This window comes from Mugil cephalus, chromosome 7 (genome assembly GCF_022458985.1).
Source record: "Mugil cephalus isolate CIBA_MC_2020 chromosome 7, CIBA_Mcephalus_1.1, whole genome shotgun sequence".
In the NCBI taxonomy this organism is placed as follows: domain Eukaryota; kingdom Metazoa; phylum Chordata; class Actinopteri; order Mugiliformes; family Mugilidae; genus Mugil; species Mugil cephalus.
Window position 1 is genome coordinate 5,995,260 of NC_061776.1, and position 21,689 is coordinate 6,016,948.

General features: G+C 41.9%; 1 protein-coding gene across 1 annotated transcript; it reads right to left on the bottom strand.

Annotated features, from left to right (window-relative positions):
- Nucleotides 1–826: 826 nt before the first annotated feature.
- Nucleotides 827–20,166, bottom strand: crema (cAMP responsive element modulator a). Its single transcript, XM_047589251.1, has 8 exons — nt 20,036–20,166; nt 17,691–17,807; nt 17,459–17,590; nt 13,991–14,079; nt 13,731–13,873; nt 13,380–13,568; nt 4,202–4,361; nt 827–2,757 (listed from the first exon to the last, which is right to left on the bottom strand). Exons 2-8 carry the CDS (start codon nt 17,802–17,804, stop codon nt 2,613–2,615), a joined length of 972 nt encoding a protein of 323 aa, XP_047445207.1. The 5' UTR covers nt 17,805–17,807; nt 20,036–20,166; the 3' UTR covers nt 827–2,612.
- Nucleotides 20,167–21,689: the final 1,523 nt, after the last annotated feature.

A 21,689-nucleotide genomic window follows, 5' to 3' on the forward strand; every position in this document is an offset into this window, starting at 1 on the left:
AGACTAAGAGCTTCAGTTCTGGAGGTGCTCTGGCCCAGTACAGTCCTCCAGCCGTCACAATCTGTCTCTAAAATCCTTCCACCTGTCAATATTTCCTGCTGTGTTTTAAGCGTCAGCACCATTGATTGTACTATGGACAAACCCATCGTGACGTCACCCATTGGATTCTGAACCTTGAAAATGAGGCCGGAATTGTCCGAAATAGTTCTCTCCCCCCGTAACCCCCATAACCCCGTAACCCCTACTCCCTACCTACGTAGGGCTTCACTATATACTGAAGTCAATCTCAACAGCTTTCAGGACACAACACATATCAGCATTGGACGCACAGTTAATGACGTCACATCAAGCTGCTGCGGCTCTCTCGGTTATCCAATTATAATTTACACATTACTAAAACGTGATGATTTTGTGAACAAATATCAGTGATGTTCGTGAAATAAAAAATAAAATCATGTTGTAAATCATGTCGAAAACTTCAGAATGTACCTCACTAATGGCCATTTACAGAGACGCAATGCATGATGGGATATCGACCACCCGTTAAGTGACCATCGAATGGTTTTTCCCAATGCTTTATGGGAAACGAATGAGTTAGAGAAAAAAAAATCACCCCGGTTCAGTTGTCATGAATAGTGAAATAAACCATTGAAACCAAAATTGTGTAAACATGTTTAATAAAGCTGTAAAGTTGGACTTTTTAACATGGGGGTCAATGGGGATTTGCTCCCCTTTGGAGCCTCAAGTGGCCACTCGATGAACTGCAGCTCTTACACATTGGCTTCTTCGTGAACGTGTTGGCGAGCGTTAAATGACTAGACTAGAGCAGATTCAAATATTTTATTGGAGAAACAAAAACAAAAAAAAAAATAGTTTTACAGTTCAAACAAGGTAATACACTGAGAGGAGAACACCTGGTAAAAGATGGAGCCATTTAAAACAGCAAGTAAGTAAGTAGTAAGTGCAGGAAAATTCAGCTCAGTCGATACCAAGAAAAAAATAAATCTGAATTTTATCACCAGTCGCGCTTTGATAGAAGAGAAGAGAACAGAACGGGCACTCGTCCGAGTACAAGCCACGACAGCTTGGCTGGTGAATATCGAGACCGCCACTGGGTGACTCACACTGTTTTCATTGATAAAACCGAACTGCGACTTAAAAGAGCTTTGGCAACAGACGCGCAGCAGACGTCCGTTACTCCGAGGAGCGCTCTTTAATATCTACACACAGAAAAAAAAAATAATAATAATAACAACAAGAATAAAATATAATCCAGGGAACAACTAACATCAACAGAAGCACGGAAAGCAGGCAGTCTCCAAACATTAACACAAGAGGATGTATTTAAAAATAAAAACATCTTTACAAAAAAAAAACAAAAAAAATTGGCATCACCCTTTAAACAGAGCGTTTTAATATTAAGCCGCAATCAAAAACAGTTTCACTCCAAAGTGGATGTCGGTAAAGCAAAACATTTATTCTTCAAGATTTGTCTCCAATTTTTTCCCCCCACACATTAAACAACCATTTCAGACGTAAGAATTTCTTCTTAGAATATTAATATATATATTTATTTATTTATATATTAAATTGTTCAAATATTTGTAATAGAATATAATTTCTAATAATATCCACACTGTTTGGTGCATTCTGTGCTTTGACTGAAGAGCCGTTTTCATTCGTTACAAATGCAAAGTTCTTCCCACTTGAAAAAATAAAGCTTCGTTCGGACTTTCCCAAACTCAGACGAGGCCAATCTACGACGGCTTGAAATGTACTTTGACGTTCTGTGCATGAGTGACCGAAAAATAGATAATTGTGTTTTTTTTTTTTTTTTTTTTTTTTCTTCTGTTTTTTTTTTAAATATATATAAAATCTTTTTGACCAAATCAATATTTTCCAAGAAACTGAAAAAGGAAAAAAAAAAAAAGAGAAATCACTTTACTGACAAAAAGGACATTTCACGTGAAGGAATGCAACGATCAAAAATCAGAAGCGCAAAATTACACGAGTTACACGATCAGGTGCAGTTTGAGTTGCCCCGTTGCCGCTGGTGGTGGATCTGCGTAGCTTTTTTTTTTTTTTTTTTTGTGTGTGTGTGTGTGTGCACCTCGTCCGACCTCAGGGAAATTTGAGACCTGGCAAACCCCTGCGAGGGTGACGTACTTCTTCTTTCTTCTCTCTCCCCCCCTCTGTAATCGCTGCGGTTGAGCGGCACATTTTTTTTCAGGAAGCACCTGTATTTCCTCTTCCTGTCCTTCCGGCCGGCTCTCATTGGCCCGGCCTCGCCCGTGCACGGCGGCGACAGCAAGCACAGCGCGAAACAACACTTGAGTCTTCACATGCAAAAGAGCACAAGATAAGAACGAGAGCAAAACTGGCAAGCTCGAGCTACTCGAATTCCCCCCCCCCGCGACACTCCTGAATTTTGGCGTGAATCAGGCCTGAGTGAGCAGAGAAACAAAAGACGGTCGAAGCGGTTTTTGTTCCGGAGTCAGTTATTTTTTTTTTTTTTTCTTTTTGAAGCTTTGCTGCAGCAGCTTGTGAACTGTCTTCAGCCTCGTTGGTTTTTTTTTTTTTTTCAGTGACTGGACCGCGGGCGGCCGCCGCCGCTACTCGGCTTTGTGGCAGTAAATGTCCTTCAGTGCTTTGAGCTCTTCAATCAGGGTCTTGTTTTGGTTTTCCAGCACGTTCACGCGGTTTTCCAGACACTTCACGTACTCTTTCTTTTTCCTGCGGCACTCGCGGGCTGCTTCCCTGCGGAGGAGAGAGGGGGAGAAGAAGTTTAAGAAGTTTGTCCGTTTAGAGAAGCATTTCTTTACATTCTTAAAGGGAAACTGACGAACAAGATATTTTCACTTTCTGCAGCAGCTCCCTATCAAACATCAACAGTCCAGTGTCTCATCACCACTCGTGCATCTTTAACCTCCAGATCATCAGCACAACACTTGCGTCAGAGTTTCCTATTCATTTGTGTCCTTTCACTTTCACTGCATGGTTGCTGAAATACATGGTTTTAAATGTTAAGCCTGAAACTAGATTCTAGAGTCTTTAGTGTTTTTCAGGCCAAGGACCCAAAACTGATGGAGAGATTAAATAGGAACCCCCTACCTACTATATGTGTCCGATTATTAAACTCAGCCTAGTGCTATTTATCATTTTGCATCCAATATTAAGCTATTGAAATAATACACAATCATGTGGAAGAATAGGGTGGCCGTGCACTGTTAGCTTCTCTTCTGCTAACAGTGCCTCTGGATTTCATCTGGGGACTGAATAGGCTCTTGGTCAGGTCCAGTGTGGCTCCTGTATCGCTGATGTGAAGTGAAGCGCTGACTGAAAGATAACGTCTTCTGCCTCCATTTATCCCTTTACTAAAATATGTTGGATTCACGTTTAAGAAATTTAAATTTGTGCGGGAAAATTCAAAAAAATATATATAAAAAACATAGGAAAAAGTCTAATCAACCAAAGACTCTGCGACGCCCTGCAGTACCTCCACAGGGCCTACGGTTTGGCTTTGACCTTTGCACTTTCAGTGGCTTTGGCAGAAAAACAAAAAGTGTGAACATCAACCTCCAGATCATCAGCAACAACACTTGAGTCAGAGTTTCCTAATCAGTCGAGTCCTTTCACTTTCAGCGCAGGATTATATACATATATACACATATATATATGAAGAATCCTGAAATACATGGTTTTAAATCTGAAACTAGATTCTAGAGTCGATGTTTTTCAGGCCAAGGACGCCGGTAGGAACCCCCTACTTAGTGTTCTATATTAAACTCAGCCTAGTGCTATTTATAAATATACATTATTATCAGTTTGCATTCAGTATTAAACTATTCAAATGATACGCAGGTTAAAATATTTAATAACATATTTGACATAAACATACAGATATACAGTGATATAGCTGTATATATAAGCATTTATCCCTTTACTAAAATATGTTTGATTCATGTTTAAATTTGTGGAGGGAAATTAAAAAAAAAAAAATCTAATCAACCAAAGACTTTGCGACCCCTCTATAGTACCTCCACGGACCCCCTAGGGGCCGCAGACCCCAGGTTGAAGACCTACGGTTTAGGGTCATGAGCGACCACTTACGCACTCGTAGTGAGATCTCATTGACTGCATTTTTCTTTGACTGTGCAACAAACCTAAGCTGATTACGTCCTCCACAAATAGCCGTGCCTACCTGTTTTTCATCAGCCGGACCTCCCTCTTGCGGGTGATCTCCTCGGCGTGCTGCGACGACGGGCTCTGCATGCTGCCCGGGGAGGCGGCCATCACGATGCTCTGGGCCAGGCCCGAGTTGGGCGAACGCAGCTGGTAGGCGGGCATGTCTCCTGTGGCGGCTGTGGGCGAAAGGCGGCGGGAGAGGAAGAGTTAAGGAAGAGTTAAAGAAGAGTCGGGTTCGGCCCGACCGCCCCAACGCGGCGAAACGCACCACCGGTGACGCTCCCCGCCCCTAAAAACTTTCTGTCGTGCAGTTGCGCCGTCACTTTCTCCTATTATCGCCTGAGGATGTGACACAGCAACCTCGGCCGAGAACGCTCATCCGCTCTCCTTCCTGCCCCGAGAGATGAATTTCCTCTAGTGTCGCCCGTCCTTGCGAGCAGGTATTTGACACTTTGCGGCCACCGCACGCCGCTGTTACACAACGCGCTGACGCAGCGGGAATTATTTTATCTCTTCTGATTTCTGCAACACCAGTGTTTATTTATTAAGGGCCGTAACCGTGGCAACCGAACTTACAGGCCCCGGCCGATCGGAAAGGCGGCTTCAAAAAAGGTGTGATGCAAATATGTTAAATTTATATACACGCTCGCCAGTTCGCTGGGTGCACCAGTGAAAAGTCCTGCGCTAAAACCGGAGCTTCACGATGTTTACGGTGCTCAGATTCCCTTTAAAATAACACAGAGGGGCGGTGGCTGCCTAAGAGAGGCTGTGGTTTCTTTGGTGCTTTTGAAGTACACGCTTGTTGCTTGGCTGAATAACAGAATATAAAGCAAGTTTTACTCCATCGTGCAAAATATTCACCCAGCTGAGGAACCACATTCAACACAAACTGACAACTACAGCAGCCGTGAGAGAGGATTTACCCTAAACTCCACACACTTTTTATCCTTCGGGTTCAATCTGACCCCAGCAAGTCATTAAAAACATCCTGAAAATTACTATAATTATCTTTTTATGCATCAGGTAGCTTATGTTTGTTTGTTGACTACCTGAATTGCTCTTTAAATAAAATAAATAAATACATCAAACCACATTTACATCCAGGATACGTGTTAACACGACTATGGAGAAATCTACAGAATCACCACACAATCGACCTTAAACTGGAAGGAGACGTGTTTGAGTGGCTTTATATCATTTATAAGTACATGTTCTTATTATCTATAGCACCCGATACGAGTGTCTTCTGCCTCCATTTATCCCTTTACTAAAATATGTTGGATTCATGTTTAAGAAATAAGAAAATTAATATATAGACATATAAAAATAAACTTTGTTTTATGGTTTCCTCCACAAACCCCCTGTTGAAGACCTGTGGTTTAAGGTCATAAGTGACCACTTACCTACTTATTATCGAGAATAATAAGATGCATCATGTCGGCGCCTGCGTCCCCATTAGATTAGGAAAAGTCATTAAATACGAAGCGTTAAACAATGACCCAAAGAGTCGATGAGAGAATATTCAGATCTCTGCTGGAGAAAAATCAGCTGCTCACGCTCTGATTTCTGGTGGAGCAACTAACAACTTGTTAAGCCACATTGTTTTACGTCTGGTACGCTTGACAGGCGTTGTCTGACACCGTGTGTGTGTGTGTGTGTGTGTGTGTGTGTGTGTGTGTGTGTGTGTGTGTGTGTGTGTGTGTGTGTGTGTGTGTGTGTGTGCGCTGCTGATAACGGTGGATAACAGCTGTCTGTCCGTTCGTGAATTCGATTCGATTTAAAAAAGAAGAAGAAGAAGAAGAAGGAAAGAAAGAAGCTGTTTTCTGGTTGTGCTGTTTGAGTTGAGTCATCAATGAGATGAGTCAACTGTTAACCGCTCGGCTCTGCCTGCTGTCTCATTACATTTCAGCTTTTTTTTTTTTTTTCTTTCTCTCACTTTGTTCCTGAGAAGTTTCTATCGTCTAAACCACCACCACCACCACCACCACCGTCAACCCCTGACCCCCCTCCTCCTCCTCCTCCTCCTCCTCCTCCTGCTCCTCCTGCTCCTCGGCTGTGCTGTCACACACACACACTCATTGAGAAAGACACGACCACAAACACACACACTCCCCCCTCCCTCCCCCCCCCTCTCATTATGATAACAGAGTGACTCGAGCTGTGCTGACGTCAGTGCGTGCGTCTCATTCGCCCGTTTCGCATTCTCCCTTCCCAGCCTGGCTTCTGTTCCAGGAAACTGGGGTGACGTCAAACCGGCAACTATCTTACCCCCTCCCCTTTCCACCTTGCCCCCCCTCCCTCCCTCCCTCCCTCCCTCCCTCCTGCTGCTGCTGCCCGTCTGCCTGACAACCGCTGTGTTGGGCTCAGAGAGCAGAGGAGCAGCGGGATACAAACCGCTAACAGGAACACAACGAAAACCAAATGCTTCTTCACTCCTTTTCTCCCGTTTTCCTTTTATTTATTTATTATTATTATTTTTTTTAGCTTCCCACGCTAAATTATCCAGCACCTGCACCAGAATCACCTCCAACTCCGCGACACGTGAAGCAAAAGTAACATAAAAAGTCATTCAAATTGTAGAAATGTTGGTAAAAAGTTGGAAAAATTAACCTGCAAACGTGCAAAATCCTCATCGTGGAGCGTAATGCAAACACATTGCACACGCAAAACCCCTGCGATTTACAGTTAACAAATGAATTAAAAAAATAAATAAAAAGTGAGGAAACCTGTACCTGACTCAGTCTCATCCCCAGTCACAGCCATCTCCTGTTTCCAATAATCCAGCACCGCGGCAGCAGGGACACCTCCACACACAAAAACAAAACTCTGTCCTCTCAGACCTAACGCGCGTCTACGCTGGAGTCTGCTCCTCCTTCTAGACCCTTTTCCCTCTCGGCTCTCTCTGTGCCAGAGTGGTCGCTCGTCAACTTTGCAGCCCGATTACAATTACTGGCATTGACATCACAATGACATCACTCCCTGCGCGCTGAAGTCAGTAAAACACGGAGGATTAGAGTTCCTCCTCCTCCCTGCCTGCCTTCCTCCTCCCTCCCCCCTGCAGATCAGCCCGATGAAGTACAGAAACACAATGTGAGTTGGGCAGGGAGGGAGGGAGGGAGAGAGGGAGGGGGAGCTAAAGGGAGGGGAGGGGAGGGGAGGTAGTGGAGGGGTTGTATTTTTAGCCCTAGTGACGCAACTAGAGAGACGCTCAACAAACAAGAGGATATTGTGTCCCAAGTGGCTGCCGTGCAAACTGTTGAGCTCCTCAGGTTCAAGTCTTTGTTTTTTTTTTTTAAATGTGTGTGTGTTGCGAAGTGTAAAGAAAGAGAAAATGAACATGAAATGAAACTTTACAGCATTTGTCTTATTAGTCATAACCTGCACGATTCTGCAAAAAAATAATAAAAAATAACAGGAAATAAAAGATAAAAGCACGTGAAATGATTCCATTTGCTGTTTCGGCTGCTGGAAGACCGAAAGTCCTCCTCCACCACAGAGGAAGAGTTTTAAATGATGCTAATAGGAGTCATGCATTCATTTGTTTTCCTCAGGGTGCGCAGTAATCTGCTTACAAGATAATCCAAAAACCCTGCACGACTTTCTTTTTTTTTTTCAGTATTATTTTGACTTCATTGCTAAAGTGGCTGGGAATTTTTTTTTCTGTTATGATATGAATTTTTAATACACTGTTTCAGACCGGACCATTTGCAACGTAATGTGTCACTGTGTGAGGCGTGGTGAAGATGGAAAGGTCCAAAAAATGTAGAACCGGCAAAACAAGAGCCAACAAAAAAAAAAAAAAAAGGTGCTGCAATGTTTTTTTTTTTTTTTATTTGTTATATTGACCAGACGTTGTTGATTTCTGGGGGCAGTCCCTGTTTTGGATGGGCTGTCCCCCGGCTAAAGCTGCCCCTGAAAAAGTCCCAGATTTTAACTTTTTATGAATGGGAGAAAAAATGTTGCGACGGACATAACAGTTTAAATATGTTTAAATATGTCAAACTAAATGAAACCGTAATTGCCTCCGTTTCTTAATTTCATCTTGATAACATTTAAATTTTTTATTCTTTATCTCTGAGCTGTAAATGTCCCCAGATTTCCACATCGGTGCTAACACAAAGCCATGCAAACCTAGTGTTTCACTACTAGTGTGGGATTATTCTACAATATTTACTCATCACAGTAAAATAGTCCATCTTTAGTCAATCTCCTGCATTAATTCCTTTCTCAACCGGTAGAAAATGTTGAGAACACGTAAGAAAATACCGCAATAAACTTTGATTCCGTCACAGTTTTGAAAAATACAGTGATATACATTTTTCGTTATAGCACCCAGAGCGAAAATGGAATAATTGTCCCTACTTCCAAAGAAGTGGTGGAAACCCTTGCAGCAAAACCCCGATGAGGTTTGGCTTCATTGGCTGAACCAGTTTCCTCTTTCGCACTAAAAGAACAGTAACTACTTCCCAATAAGACGAACTAAAGGTCATGAGGGGAGTCTAAAACCAAATGTGCTTCAGATTTGGTGGAATCCCTAGGTAATTATATACACCACACCGTGTCAGCTGAAAGTAATAATCATTTTGTTTTGGTTACGGGAGGGACACTGCACACTGGCATTAAAAAAAAACAACCCAACTAGAGTTAACAAAGCCTGACTGTGACGTAGCCTCACGTCTTCCTACGTCTGTACCAAAAAAATTTTGAACTTGAACACAGTGCGGCTCAGACCAGGCAGGAATGTACAGACGTATACATTAGGGAAACAAAACAACCCTTTCACAAACGCATGGCTCGGGAGTCCACCTACGCCTGAAACACAAAGGGCACTCTTCCTCTGAGGACAAAAATGTACACACACCGATCAGGCACAACATTATGACCACCTTCCTAATAATGTGCAGGTCTCCCTTGTTCTTCCAAAACAGTTGTGACTCATCAGAGGAAGGACATGGGCTTTCTGAGGGGGTCCTGTGGTGTCTGGTAGCTTCTTCAGTTCTGAGAGACTAGTGGGAATGTGAGGTTCTGGTCAAGCAAGTTTCTGTTGGGTTTTACCCACAGTTTTCCCATTTAAACCTCAACTTCCCACCAGTCTTTCAGAACCGAAGAAGCTACTCCGATGAATATGAAATTTAAGAACGTCTAGTTGCCTTTATCACCATGACCTGGATGACTGAGAACCTTCACAGACATAACAGGATGTTGTTAGTAGGGCGGGGATCTTGTGAATTTGGAGGCCAAGTTAACACCTTGTGTTGTTCGTCATGCTTTTTGAGTTTTTCCTAAAGAGTTTGTGTGTGTGTGTGTGTGTGTGTGTGTGTGTGTGTGTGTGTGTGTGTGTGTGTGTGGGCTGTATCCTGTTGTGAATGGCTGCTGCCATCAAGGAGTGTCATCGCTATGGGGTGGGGGGGGGGTGTCTGGTCTGGTCTGGTCTAGGTGGGTGCTACATGTCTAAGTAACATCCAAACCAATGAATGCCAGGTCCAGAAGTTTCACAGTAGAACACTGAACTGTCACAAGATGTTATTTAATTCACCTGGTAGTCATAATGTTGTGGCTGATGGGTGTATTTTAGCTACAGATGGTGAGTAAAGCAAGCCATCCATGTCGAATTGAACACTGGAGGTGGACTGAGATATAATCTGACATTAACTGACTACACAGTCTGAACATCTGTCCCCGAAATGTTTCACTCCCGTTCAACAGTCAGCTTTTTAGAGTATCATCCAGTAAAACAGCTTCCTCCAATTACAAGGGAGTATCCGGTCATGTGGGTTTCAAGGGGGAAACACCCACAAATGTCCCTATTCAAAACCCAACCTTTTAGAAATGAAGAAGCTATTTGGATTTAACGTCATCAACAAACTCTGCCAGTCTAGTTGTCCTTGTCTTTCGGACAAACCATGAACTAGATGACTGAGAACCTTGACTGACACACTGTAAATACCACGGCCAACCCACGCTCATGGTGGCTGCTCCCATCAAGGAGTGTCATTGCCATGGGGTGGGGCTGCCTGGTCTGGTCTGGCCTGGTCTACTTACATGTGTAAGTAACATCAACATGAATGAATGACAGGTCCAAACGTTTCCCAACACTGAATTGTCACAAGACGATTTAAATGTTATTTACTTTACCTGTCAGTGGTCATAATGTTGCTGCTGATACGTGTATTTTAGCTACAGATGGCTAACTGTTTGTTCAGCATTACAAATCTTAGAGTTGTTAGCTGGGAGGCTAGGAAGCTATCAAGAGCTACAACCTGTCGTGGTTTATGTTCTTAAAGATATAAAATAATAATAATAATAAAAAAAACACTTTTGTGCTTTTGGAACATGGTCATTTTCTTTACTTTCATCCCGTTTTTTAGCCTGGAATAGTCTATTCTTATCAGAATAAGAGTCTGTTGACACACTGATGACATTTGGATGTCACAATGGAGCATTTTTCAACCGATACAGAGAAGAAACACATATGCACCCAACTGGATACACAAACTCAACCAATAGGAGTGATTAAAGCATTCTCGACTAGTCGCTGTTAACTCTTCATCTCCTACAGTTATTTCTCTGTCAATATCTTTTACATCATGGGTATTCAGTCCGCGGAGGCACTGCATGGGGGTCACAAAATCTTTGGTTGATTGGACATTTGTTATATATGAGTCAGTTTGCAACGATCGTATGCGCCTACAGCTGAGAAGATACAGCTACAACTCTGCAGCTGGATGGAAGTAATCATCTCAAACTGAGAGGATCTCCTGTGTGCTTAGGTCAGACTGAGCTGGTAAAACCTGAAACTGAAACATAACCACTAATGTAGGGACTACAACACAAACTATGAAACACTGGGCAATCAACTAGCAACAACTAAACACAGGTAACGTTCACAATGAATCGTTTTTGAAATAATTTCAACTCTAGCTTTTGATAGCTTTCAAGAACACGTGGTTTCTGAGTGTTTCACAATATCTGCTATGTTAAAAAAATCAAAAGACCAATGATTAAAATAATCTGCATCTGGGAGAACAAGGTTATTGAGAAATCGGTTATCGTAAATGTGTCCCCCTTTTGGTTTTTGTGTGGATGGCTTGATATGATTAAAATGTTTGCATAATACTGTGTTTTTGAACTCATTACTGAAGTCTCCCAATGGTACGACAGTCTTTGTGGTGTACATGTGAGATGCATTCGAGAAAGACAGAAACTGAGCTGTTTTGATGAGAGAAGCAACAGTAATAAATAAATCTGGGCCCAGAACTGTTTTGTTACCTCATCCTCTGTATACGCCCATGGGCACATCTACTGTATGATGTATGTTAAAAGCTTCTGGTATGAAGGAGAATCCACAGCTGCCTTGAGTAAAAATAGACCTTCACACAAAAGCTTTTCCTGGTCAAAAAGACTATTAGCAAATTTAAAGATGAAGAAAACTGAACTCAGATCTGATTACATGTGGCGATGCTTGGTCATGAAACCCCTTCATTTAAAAAGCTCCAGCTTCTCGACCTAATCTATAAAGTTCAGGACAAATTCTGCTCCTCTTACAAAGATAAAGATGTTTTCGCTCTACTGGGCTGGACTTCTGTGCAGCAGAAAGAACTGAGAGGACCAGAGAGCTACAGCTGTGTTTGCAAAATCCAGCAGAGAATCCATGAGAGATAGAAGCCCTTCATTGGGAAGTAGATGTTCTCAATCCGTCTGAAGCAGATCAGAAACCAGCAGAAGAACCAGGCTGAGGAAGACAGCCAAAGAGACAGCTGATCTGGGAAAAAAACCTTGAGATGGAGTCTGTTTCCAGACTTTCACAGACTCAACTTGAACAAATGACGTTCTAGAAGATAAGACAAAGATATGAACTAGGTTAAAGGTTTGTCTCAGACAGTGAAGTGGGCGTCTTACCGATGCCCTAGATCGGAGTTCTTACCTAGATTTCTAGAGTTGTCTGAGGCGCGACTGAATGTTGTTACTGGAAGTAGGGGTGGGCGATATGAAGATATTAAATCGTGAACGATTACAACGTGAAGACGATCCGTCAAACTGCAGAGATCGTGGGATCGTCTAGGGCACATTCTATACATTGCAGTTCTATGCTGATGCACCGACGCACCAGACGTATTACGTCATCGACCTGACCGACCAATCATAGCGAATTAGGGGCAGTGACGCGCTTTCTTACCCGCCTCCTTGTTTATGTGTGTAGCGGTAGCCGCATGGAGCCATGGATGAAAGCCAAACAGAGTTGGTCACTAAAACATAATCCACTTCCATTACATGGAATAGGTTTGGATTTTCCTCAACTGATGCAGCGCCGGCAGATGTTCTCAGAACAGGTTTGCACGTCGGGTGGCAACATGACGAACCTGTTCAATCATTTGAAGAGGAAGCATCCCAAACAATATGCTTAGAGCCAAACCCCGAGGGGTCCGGCGGCACCGGCACCGCAGGCGCAGGCAGCAGCTAGCGTAAGACCGAAACAGTCAACATTAACACTGGCATTTAACTAAGGCACTCCGTATGACAAGTCAAGCAAGCCACGAAAACAGGTAACAGAAGAAGTTACCTTTTATCTTGCAAAAGATATGGTACCTTTCAAGACGGTAGAAAATGAGGGCTTCAAACGTCTGCTTAAAGTAGTTGACCCGCTGTATGAGTTGCCCAGCTGAAAATACTTCTCAAACACCACCATGCCACGTCTCTTAAACTTGATTGTTTGCACATGTAGGCAAAACTGCGACTATTTAAAATAAAATCGGTTAAGAAAGCTTCTTTGAACTAAATTGTCTGTTTTTCATTTTTCAATTTAAGATCGTGATGAAATCGAAATCGTAATTTTATTTTTAAAAAAACGTGATATGATATTTTTGCCATATTGCCCACCCCTAACTGGAAGAATATTTCAATATGTCAAAGTGCTCAATCGTATTTGGAACGTACTGCGACAGCTAGGAAATTATCCTGCTGATAATGTCCTGACTCCAATACACTCGTCACATCCAGTGTCTTCAGTGTTCCCTCTAAACCTTCTTTTACAATAACCCTACATTTACAGACGCTTTGATGATGGTTTTAGTTGTTGAACTATTAGCTTCTAGTCGTTGAAGACTTGTCAAACATTTGTGAATTGTGAGCCGTATGTCAGCCATTTCCCAATGTTTTTCCCCACTGTCACAAATTCAAATTTATCTGCTCCTCACCTTGGATGAGCACCTGTCCTCCCTGGATGTAGAACTGCTGTGGGGCGTCTCCGGGCTGGGCTGCACACTGTAGGATGGCGGCACCAGGCTGCGGGGCGGGAGAGCCGGTCATTGCCAGGGTCTGGGCCCCCTGAATGGCTTCGACTCCCGGGCTCCTCAGCTGGATGGCTCTGCCCTGGGAGATTGCAACTGTGCGGGGGTCAAAGTTGAATTAATTAAGAGTTATTTATGCTACGTTGCCATCTTTACCTCTGTGAATTTGACTTAGCATTGGCGTCTTCTCATATTATCAAGAAGCAACCCTTTGTGATGCATTACTTAAAAAAATACCTGGTATACTAGTATACTAACTATATTGTCCTGAGCTGGTCTGGTAGATGGAGGATGGCGCCGACACTGGGGGGTCGCTGGAGTCCGGCTCCTCATCCTCCGCCTGCTCTTCGTCGATTTTCGGAACTGCCGGCGAATCCGAAGAAAGCTCATTAAGAATTTTTCTGCCAGAGAACAGAATCTCATGAAGTGATTCCTCACACATGCTTCAACATGGTCACACTTTACTTGCTGCATGGTTTTTCTTTTTTTTTTTTTTTTTGCTGCTGACGTCTTCTCACCGATAGGACGGACGCCTGGTGAGAATCTCCCGTCTCTTCTGTACGTCTGTAGGCGAATCATCATCCTCCATCTGTGCTACGGTAGCCACCTGTAGAGATTATTAAAAAAAGAAAAAATCTGTGAGTAATCCGCAATTTTTTATTCTATTTTGGCAACATCTCTCGTTTTAAATGTTATAACCGAGGAGGTGTTTCCATGCAGACGCTGTCTTTTTGTGCTGCCCTGGGATGTGTTTGCGAAAGACGAGGATGACGCCAAAGAAGGAATCTGAGCAGCATTCCATTTCCAGCCTCAATCTTTTCAACACATTACGCGTCCCGAGAGAGTCACACTTTACAAGCTGAGTGAATATGAGTGAGCAGTTAGCACAATCTTTTCTCCGGGCATGATTTCATCGTGGCGTGATTAAATATGTTTCTTGGAATAACAACAAATATAAAGGTGAGCTGGACGCATGTCATCAACCAGGAGGCTTTCATGACAAACATTAGAGCGTAACGGTAATCCACAAAAAAAAAAAAGGCTTCGGCACAGTTAGAGGACAATGTCTGGACCAGAAAAAGGCACCAGGTTTAACTGGGGCTTGTGCACATCTGTTTATTGACAATGGAGTTTAGGTGTATGCTTGTCAGGCTGAAACAATCTGAATGAAATAATTCTGCTGCTGACTGAATACTGTGGAGTCCAAAAAGATTTTTAGAGAATGTCAACTGTGCTCAAACAGAATGATGATGACAGTGTGATCACTGATTCTTGAATCAACTCCTCAGCATGTTTGACTTTTCCAAGAAAAAAAAAAAAAAAACTAACTAACTAATAGCAAAATACACTGATCAGCCACAACATTATAACCTATGATCTGCTTTTTCATTTGCGGGTTTGGTTCAGATTCAGACTCAGAAGGAAATATTAGAGGGGACCTGTGCCTTTATACGAGTGGTGATACACCAATCAGCCACAACATTAGGACCACTGACAGGTGAAGTAAATAACATCGACTATTTTGTGACTGTTCAGTGTTCTGCTGGGAAACGTTTGGACCTGGTATTCATTCATGTAGATGTTATTAGACATGTAGCACCCACCTAGACCAGACCAGACAGCCCCACCCCATAGCAATGACACTCCTTGATGCAGCAGCCTGCAGCAGCCAGCAGGATGCAGCCTGACACAGTCACACACACAAAACCGCTTCAGGAACAACAGAAAAAACATGAAGAACAGCACCTGGCCTCCAAACTCACTAGATCTCAAACTGATCAAGTATCTGTGGGATGATCCAGAGAGGCCCCTCCCCCTCAACCCACAGGATGCAAAGGCCTCCCACTAACAACATCCTGTTACCAGACACCACTCAGAAGGCCCACGTCCATTTTCTGATGAGTCACAACTGTTTTGGAGGCACAAAAGAGACATTCACAATATTAAGAAGGTGGTCATAATATTTTGCCAGTTCAGTGTTCATCCTTGACTAGAAGTCTGTCAGAGAGAGGTAGAGAGTACCTTGGTAAAACCACCCTGTGGTATAGCCACCTCTGCACTGTTTCTCCGAGCAGTTAACTGATATAATCTCTTTTCCTCGCCGTTTCTTTGTAAAAGTACTTCTGATCAGATCACAAACTAACCACAACTTTGCAAATAGCAAATAAAGCTGCACATCTGAGAAAACCTGCTGATACGTGTGAACCAGGGTTTCATTTCCAGTCCCCAAACTATTCCACCCGAGAGATGATAATACAGCATATTCTTCATAATAATTAAAAGTTCAAAGCTTCGCCTCACGGGTTGGTTTGTGGAGCTGCTGTCACACCCAGACACAACAACATCTCTTGAATGTGAAGGTTAGACTGATGAGCTTAAACCTCAACTCCTTCTTCTCAATCCTATTAACACAGCACAGCAGATAAATATCCATTCACCGAACACACTGACGTCCCAACCTTCAGATTATGCTTCGAACACAGAGTGGACAGTTTGTACTGGCTCTCACTGAATAGTGAGATCAGTTACGTAGGCCTTGACTTAAATCACCAGAACGAAGAATGGACTTGGGCACACCTTACTTCAAGTGTTGAGGCCTCTCTTGAATGACTCAGTCTGACACAAAGGAGGCTTAGTTCTGTGTTGTCTTAAATGACTTGAGGCTAGATTCCTGAGAGAGTTGATTTGGACTTGTTCTGAAGAACTTTGAGACTTGACTTATGACTTGGTCAAGTCTTGCATGACTTGAGACTCGACTTCCGTAGCTTAAGAACTGACTTGGAGGGTTGCTCTGACCGAAATTGAAAAAAGACTTGGACTTACTATATATTTAGTAACTTAACTTGAATCCCTTGAGACTTGAAACCCTTGGGTAATGTCAGTGAGGATTTGTCCATATATAAAGTCAGTGGGTTGAAACTAGAATAGAAAAGAACGCTTCTTCTCTCCATTGACACTTGACTTGAGGCTTGGTCAAATGTTGTATGACTGGCAAGGTTGACTTAGAGGGTTGCTCTGATCGAACTTGAGAAGAGTCTTGGACTTGTATTCAGTGACTTGACTTGAGGCAAACTTAAGATCCAACTTGGGTAACGTCAATGAGGGTTTGTCCACATATAAAGTCAATGGGTTTAAACTAGACTAGACGAACTTTGAAGGACTTGGGAAAAGAACTGTTCTTTCCTTCGTTGACTTGAGGCTTAGTCAAATGCTGTATGACTGGTAACTTGACATGGACTCACCTCTAGCAGCTTGGTAATTGACTCATAGGGTTGCGAACTTGAGGCGAGACTCGGACAGAGACTTGACTTGAGGGAAACTCAAGATCCAACTCAGGTAACATCATGGAGAGTTTGTCCTTAAGGTCAGTTGGTCTCGCACAATCGAGACTAAGCTTGCACATAATTTGAAGGACTTGAGAAAAGAACTGTTCTTCCCTTCAGTCTGATCTGACTTGACACTTCAAACAGACTTGCCTTCATCAGAGGTCTTTGGGCTTGCTATAGCGTGTCTTGACTTGGAGTTGTCTTGAATGACTTGAGGCTTGATGTCTTGACTAGATGAAAGCATTTTGAAGAACTTGAGAAAAGATCTCTTGTCTTCGTTTGCTTGAGACTTGAAAGAGTCCTGTCTTCTTTGATCTATAACTTGCTCTAAAACTCACCTATTTGGGTCTTGACTTGTCTCACTTGACTCGTGAATGACTTGAAGCTCTAGTTGACCAGTTGGACATGTTTAGACCTGACACTTGCTCTGCTAAATCCTGAATACTTTGAGACATAAAACAGACTTGTCTTCATTGATCTATCACTTGCTTTAATAAACTTGGCATGGAGTGTCTTCAGACTTCATGTGAAACTAGTTGAAACTTGACTCATAGTTCTCTGGAATGACCTTAGTCAATGACTTTAAAACACCTTTATTTAACTGAGTTTGGTACTGGTGTACAGATTTCAAATGAGTACTAAGACAAAATTTGCCCTCACCTGGACAGTCTGGACTTGCGGTGACTGTATAACGGATGTCTGGGGGGCCTGGATGACACCTGGGACCTGCACCGTCTCACCATCAGACAGCTGGGCGACGATCACGTCAGAGGACTCTACGGCCACCGAAACCTTTGGGCACAAATCAGAGCCAAAGTCCACTGATGGATCACAGCGTTATGACATTTGGTGAAACAAGATGAAAGCACCTCATTCTGAACCACGCGGATACCTGAGTAGGATCTGCATCAGATGCACTGGCGTCACCGTAGTTCTCTTCTCCATCTGTCACTGAGCTGTTTAAACTGCTCTCCAGCTGAGATGGCACTGAAGCATCCATAGTCATTACCTAGACAGACAGACAGACAGAGAGACAAACAGAGGCTGAGAAAAGCGTTTTCTTTTCCAATTTTATGACGACAGACTACAAACAAATTGGGATTGTGCAGATTTTGTTTGCATGTGACATTATTTTTCCCAGGGTTCATCACATACTGGCTTTGTTCGAAGCAGCATATCAGGTCATGGTCCACCACTGATAAACGGGTGTTTCCTCACCATACAGATGTTTTTAACCCTTTTTTTAAAGTAATTGTGTGTTTTAAAGAGTAGCATTGTATTTTAAAATCTCTTCCTTTATTACTTTGATTAATTACTCTGTTCAGTTCAAGTTTTAACAAAGACAAAAGGAAGAAGCAGAAAACTGTTGAAATAAATGACAAATGGCAATAGAGCCAGTGCAAAGATTCTTAGCTGTACAAATATAAAATGATCTACACCAGTCCGCCACATTGTTAACTTCCTGAGACCCAAGCATTTGTTTGGTTCTCAGTTTTTAATTTCTCCATGGTATTTGGGATTAGTAGGACCTAAGACGTATAAAACCTAAGTAACATCTTAGGAAGTAGTAGTTTTTGGAAAAGAAAAAAAAAAACATGTCCTCATACATGGACACTGGGATTATTTCATTATTCGTATTATAACAAAGTCACCCAATGTGTGACAAAATATAAAACTGTTTATTTTAACACCTGAACATGGCTGAGCAAAACCAGAACAATCAAGTCCCAACATCCTCAAATGATAAAATAATTAACGACATTGTAACTCGTTGATAAAAAATTGCTATCATGTTTTTACATAGACTACTGTATCGACCCTTTGCTACCACTAAATGGCAAACTAAAGCGTCCATAAATGAGGACAAGGGGTTTAAATGAAGCTGAATAAGCTGCAACAAAACCTAAAACTTAATGTCCGCATGTGAAGAAGCAGGGTCTCGGGAGGTTAAAACCACTGAAAGCAGAAATAGACTGCATTGTATATTAAAAGTAATGTCAGATTATAGCTCAGTCAAGAGGTGGAAATCTACATTATATTTGGAAGGTGGTCATAATGTTATGCCTGGTCTGTGTATTTTAAAGTAAAATCAGACAAAACTCACATCTGATTATGTCCTCTTCTCATTTTGTGGGGTTATTCCATGTCGTGATTTATCAGAAAGTTTGTAGGATCTGCGTTTAGAGTAACAGATTTTAATTATGTAACTTTCTTTACTCTGTGGAAGCTGTGGCTTGTGACTCCAGGTCAGAGTCTGTTCCAAATTCTAATATGATTTAATGTCATTACTGATCCTTATTCACGCGCCAAAAACAACAGCAGAGACAAAGACTTGTGTTGGACCAAGTTAAATTAAAGCTTTTAATTTACAGGTCATGGCCGGCTCAAATCCAAGTCTGGCCAGGAAACACACTTTACTTCAAATATTGACTCTAGCCTCACATCACGGACTCTCATGCTCAAACGCAGAACCCGGTTTGGTAGTAACTTGTTCTAAGTACACGGTGTGATGTTTGCTCTGTGAGATATCCGCTGATGAAACAGCTGAACATCACTGTTTAAGGTGACCTCTTCATCAAAGTCATAACAGTGGAATTAAATCGAGATTTATCTTTTGGCTCCGGAAATTTAGAAGAACAGTATATGCATGTGTTTTTATTGGGTTACTTCTTTAATTTCACTAAATGTAATGCTTTGTTTCTTTATGTGTCTTCTCAATAACATAAAACACCGTCAATAAGTCAAGTTGGACAAATTACGCAAAAAATGTGGAGAATGCAATTTCCTTTTGCAACTGTAGTGGAAAGTGAAAATTAACACATTACTGTGACTTATATCATGTGTTTTTATTTAAATATAATTTATAAACAGAGACTGGGTAATAAAATGTAATCCAGGAGGAATTTGGAAAAACAAACTGAAGTAGTCTATGTGGGGGCGTAAAAGTGTATTTTATTTTGAAGCCACACGTTTTGCTCCAGTTTCCCGTACTTCTCTTACTTCATCCGACTTGACGCAGCTCTAAAAACTTAAAAAGAGAGGAACTGGAGAAGGCCGAGCCGACTGGGAAACATGTTCGGCTAATTCGTGAGGCTGGCCGCGCAAAGAGCAAAAAAAAAAAAAAAAAAAAAAAGTGTCGGTGGAAAGTTTCGCGCTGGAGACGCATCTGCACATTTGCCTTCGACCGTGGCCGGCCGGCGCCGACCCGCAAAATGTGACAGCTTTGCAGCGACTTACCGAAGTTTTACGTCGTCTGACTCGTCACTAATTACAGTGGACGGCCTGTGCCTCCGCTCACGTAGCTCCCACGTCAGCGCTGATGATGCTGTGCCGAAAATGTCGACCGACGGCTCGGTTTAACGTCCAAGAGTGTCTGGGTGGAGCGAGAGGACTCACCCCTGCGCACTTCCTGGTTCGCAGAGTTCGAACAAACCCGAGGCCGAAAACAAAAAATCCTCCTCAGAGCCTTTTGAATCTGGCGATAACTAAACATTTTAGTGGTAGATACAGATATTGGTAGATTTTAGGGGTGCCTTTAGCCTCCTGACGCTCATTTATTTGAAATGCATCTTAATTTCTTTAACTTCCTGCCTGAAAGTGTCATCTTTGAACAAGAGGACCATCTTTTTTTAAACAACAACAACAGCAAAACATGGTGATTATTCCATGGTATACTATAGCCAATGTGTAACAAAATAGAAAACTATTCTATTTTAATACCTGAGCAAAAACAGAATTACAAACAATGAGGTCCTAATGTCCTCAAACGAGTATTTTGTCTAACTAACGAGCTAATTAGCTGTAGCATGTTACTATTGACAGAATCTGTTAAATTTGACGAGGTTTTGTCCCTTGTCCACTTTTGTTCCGTGATTGGCATTAGAATGAATTTGGTTAAATGTCTCTATATATGGACGCAGGGTCTCAGGAGGTTAAGATGAGACTAAAATCTTTTTGGCATTTGGGATTAGTTAGGACCTAAAAAGTATAAAAAAAAAAGCACCGTCTTTAAACTGGCGGTAGTTTTTGAAATAATAAATTCGGACACGGATTATTTCACCGTATATTACAATTTAAATTGTTTTAAGTGTAACCAAAATATAAAACTGTTTATTTTAACGCAACAGCAGCATTGGAAACGTCCTCAAACGAGTACGTCTGAATTTGTTAAATTTGCACGTCACATCAAACTAGAAAACTTAATAAACATAAATAAACAAGTGTGTTGACCCTACACTACCAGTACATGGCAGGCAGAAGTGTCTCCTTATGAGGACAACAGGTCCAAATGAGGCAGAACAAGCTGCAACAAACCTACAATGTAATGTCCCCAAAATTAGGACGCCAGGTCTCAGGAGGTTAATATCAAACTACTGTGTTGCAAAGCTATGATTTGGTGTAAAAAAAAAAAAAAGAATAAATAAAATAAAGAAAAGACAGTGCATTTAAATGAGAAGATGAGGAAAGAACAATAAGATCTGAAGGCCAATAGAGACAGGCGGCCCCACCTAAGAGACAACATCAATCTATCCTTTCTCTGACCTTTTTTGTCATCTTGGACCCACCACCACCACCACCAACAACAACAACAACAACAACAAACAAACAAAAACTTTTAAAAAAAAATAAAGTTTAAAGCCTTAATAAAGTTAAACTACACCACTACATAACACTATATATTATAATCCTGTATGTTATCTCATGCTATTCATATTACATATTAAATATTGTTACTTTAAATTTATATCTGTCAAACAGCTGAAATAAACCGAAGTAATTTCAGTTTAAACAATGAAACTCGAAGATAAAAAATAATTCCATTCAAATCATTAATTATTCTGAACCAGGTGTCACTTCAGGTCAGTCCGGGCTGTTTATCTGGGAGCGGGTA

What these genes read in the sequence shown, in the direction of transcription:
- crema (XM_047589251.1), bottom strand. Translation starts at nt 17,804, where the DNA reads ATGACTATGGATGCTTCAGTGCCATCTCAGCTGGAGAGCAGTTTAAAC. An exon ending in ACCAGGCGTCCGTCCTATCG is followed by an intron (nt 13,874 to 13,990) that starts GTGAGAAGACGT and finishes GTTCTCTGGCAG; the next exon opens with AAAAATTCTTAATGAGCTTT. An exon ending in GTCCGGCTGATGAAAAACAG is followed by an intron (nt 2,758 to 4,201) that starts GTAGGCACGGCT and finishes TCTCCTCCGCAG; the next exon opens with GGAAGCAGCCCGCGAGTGCC.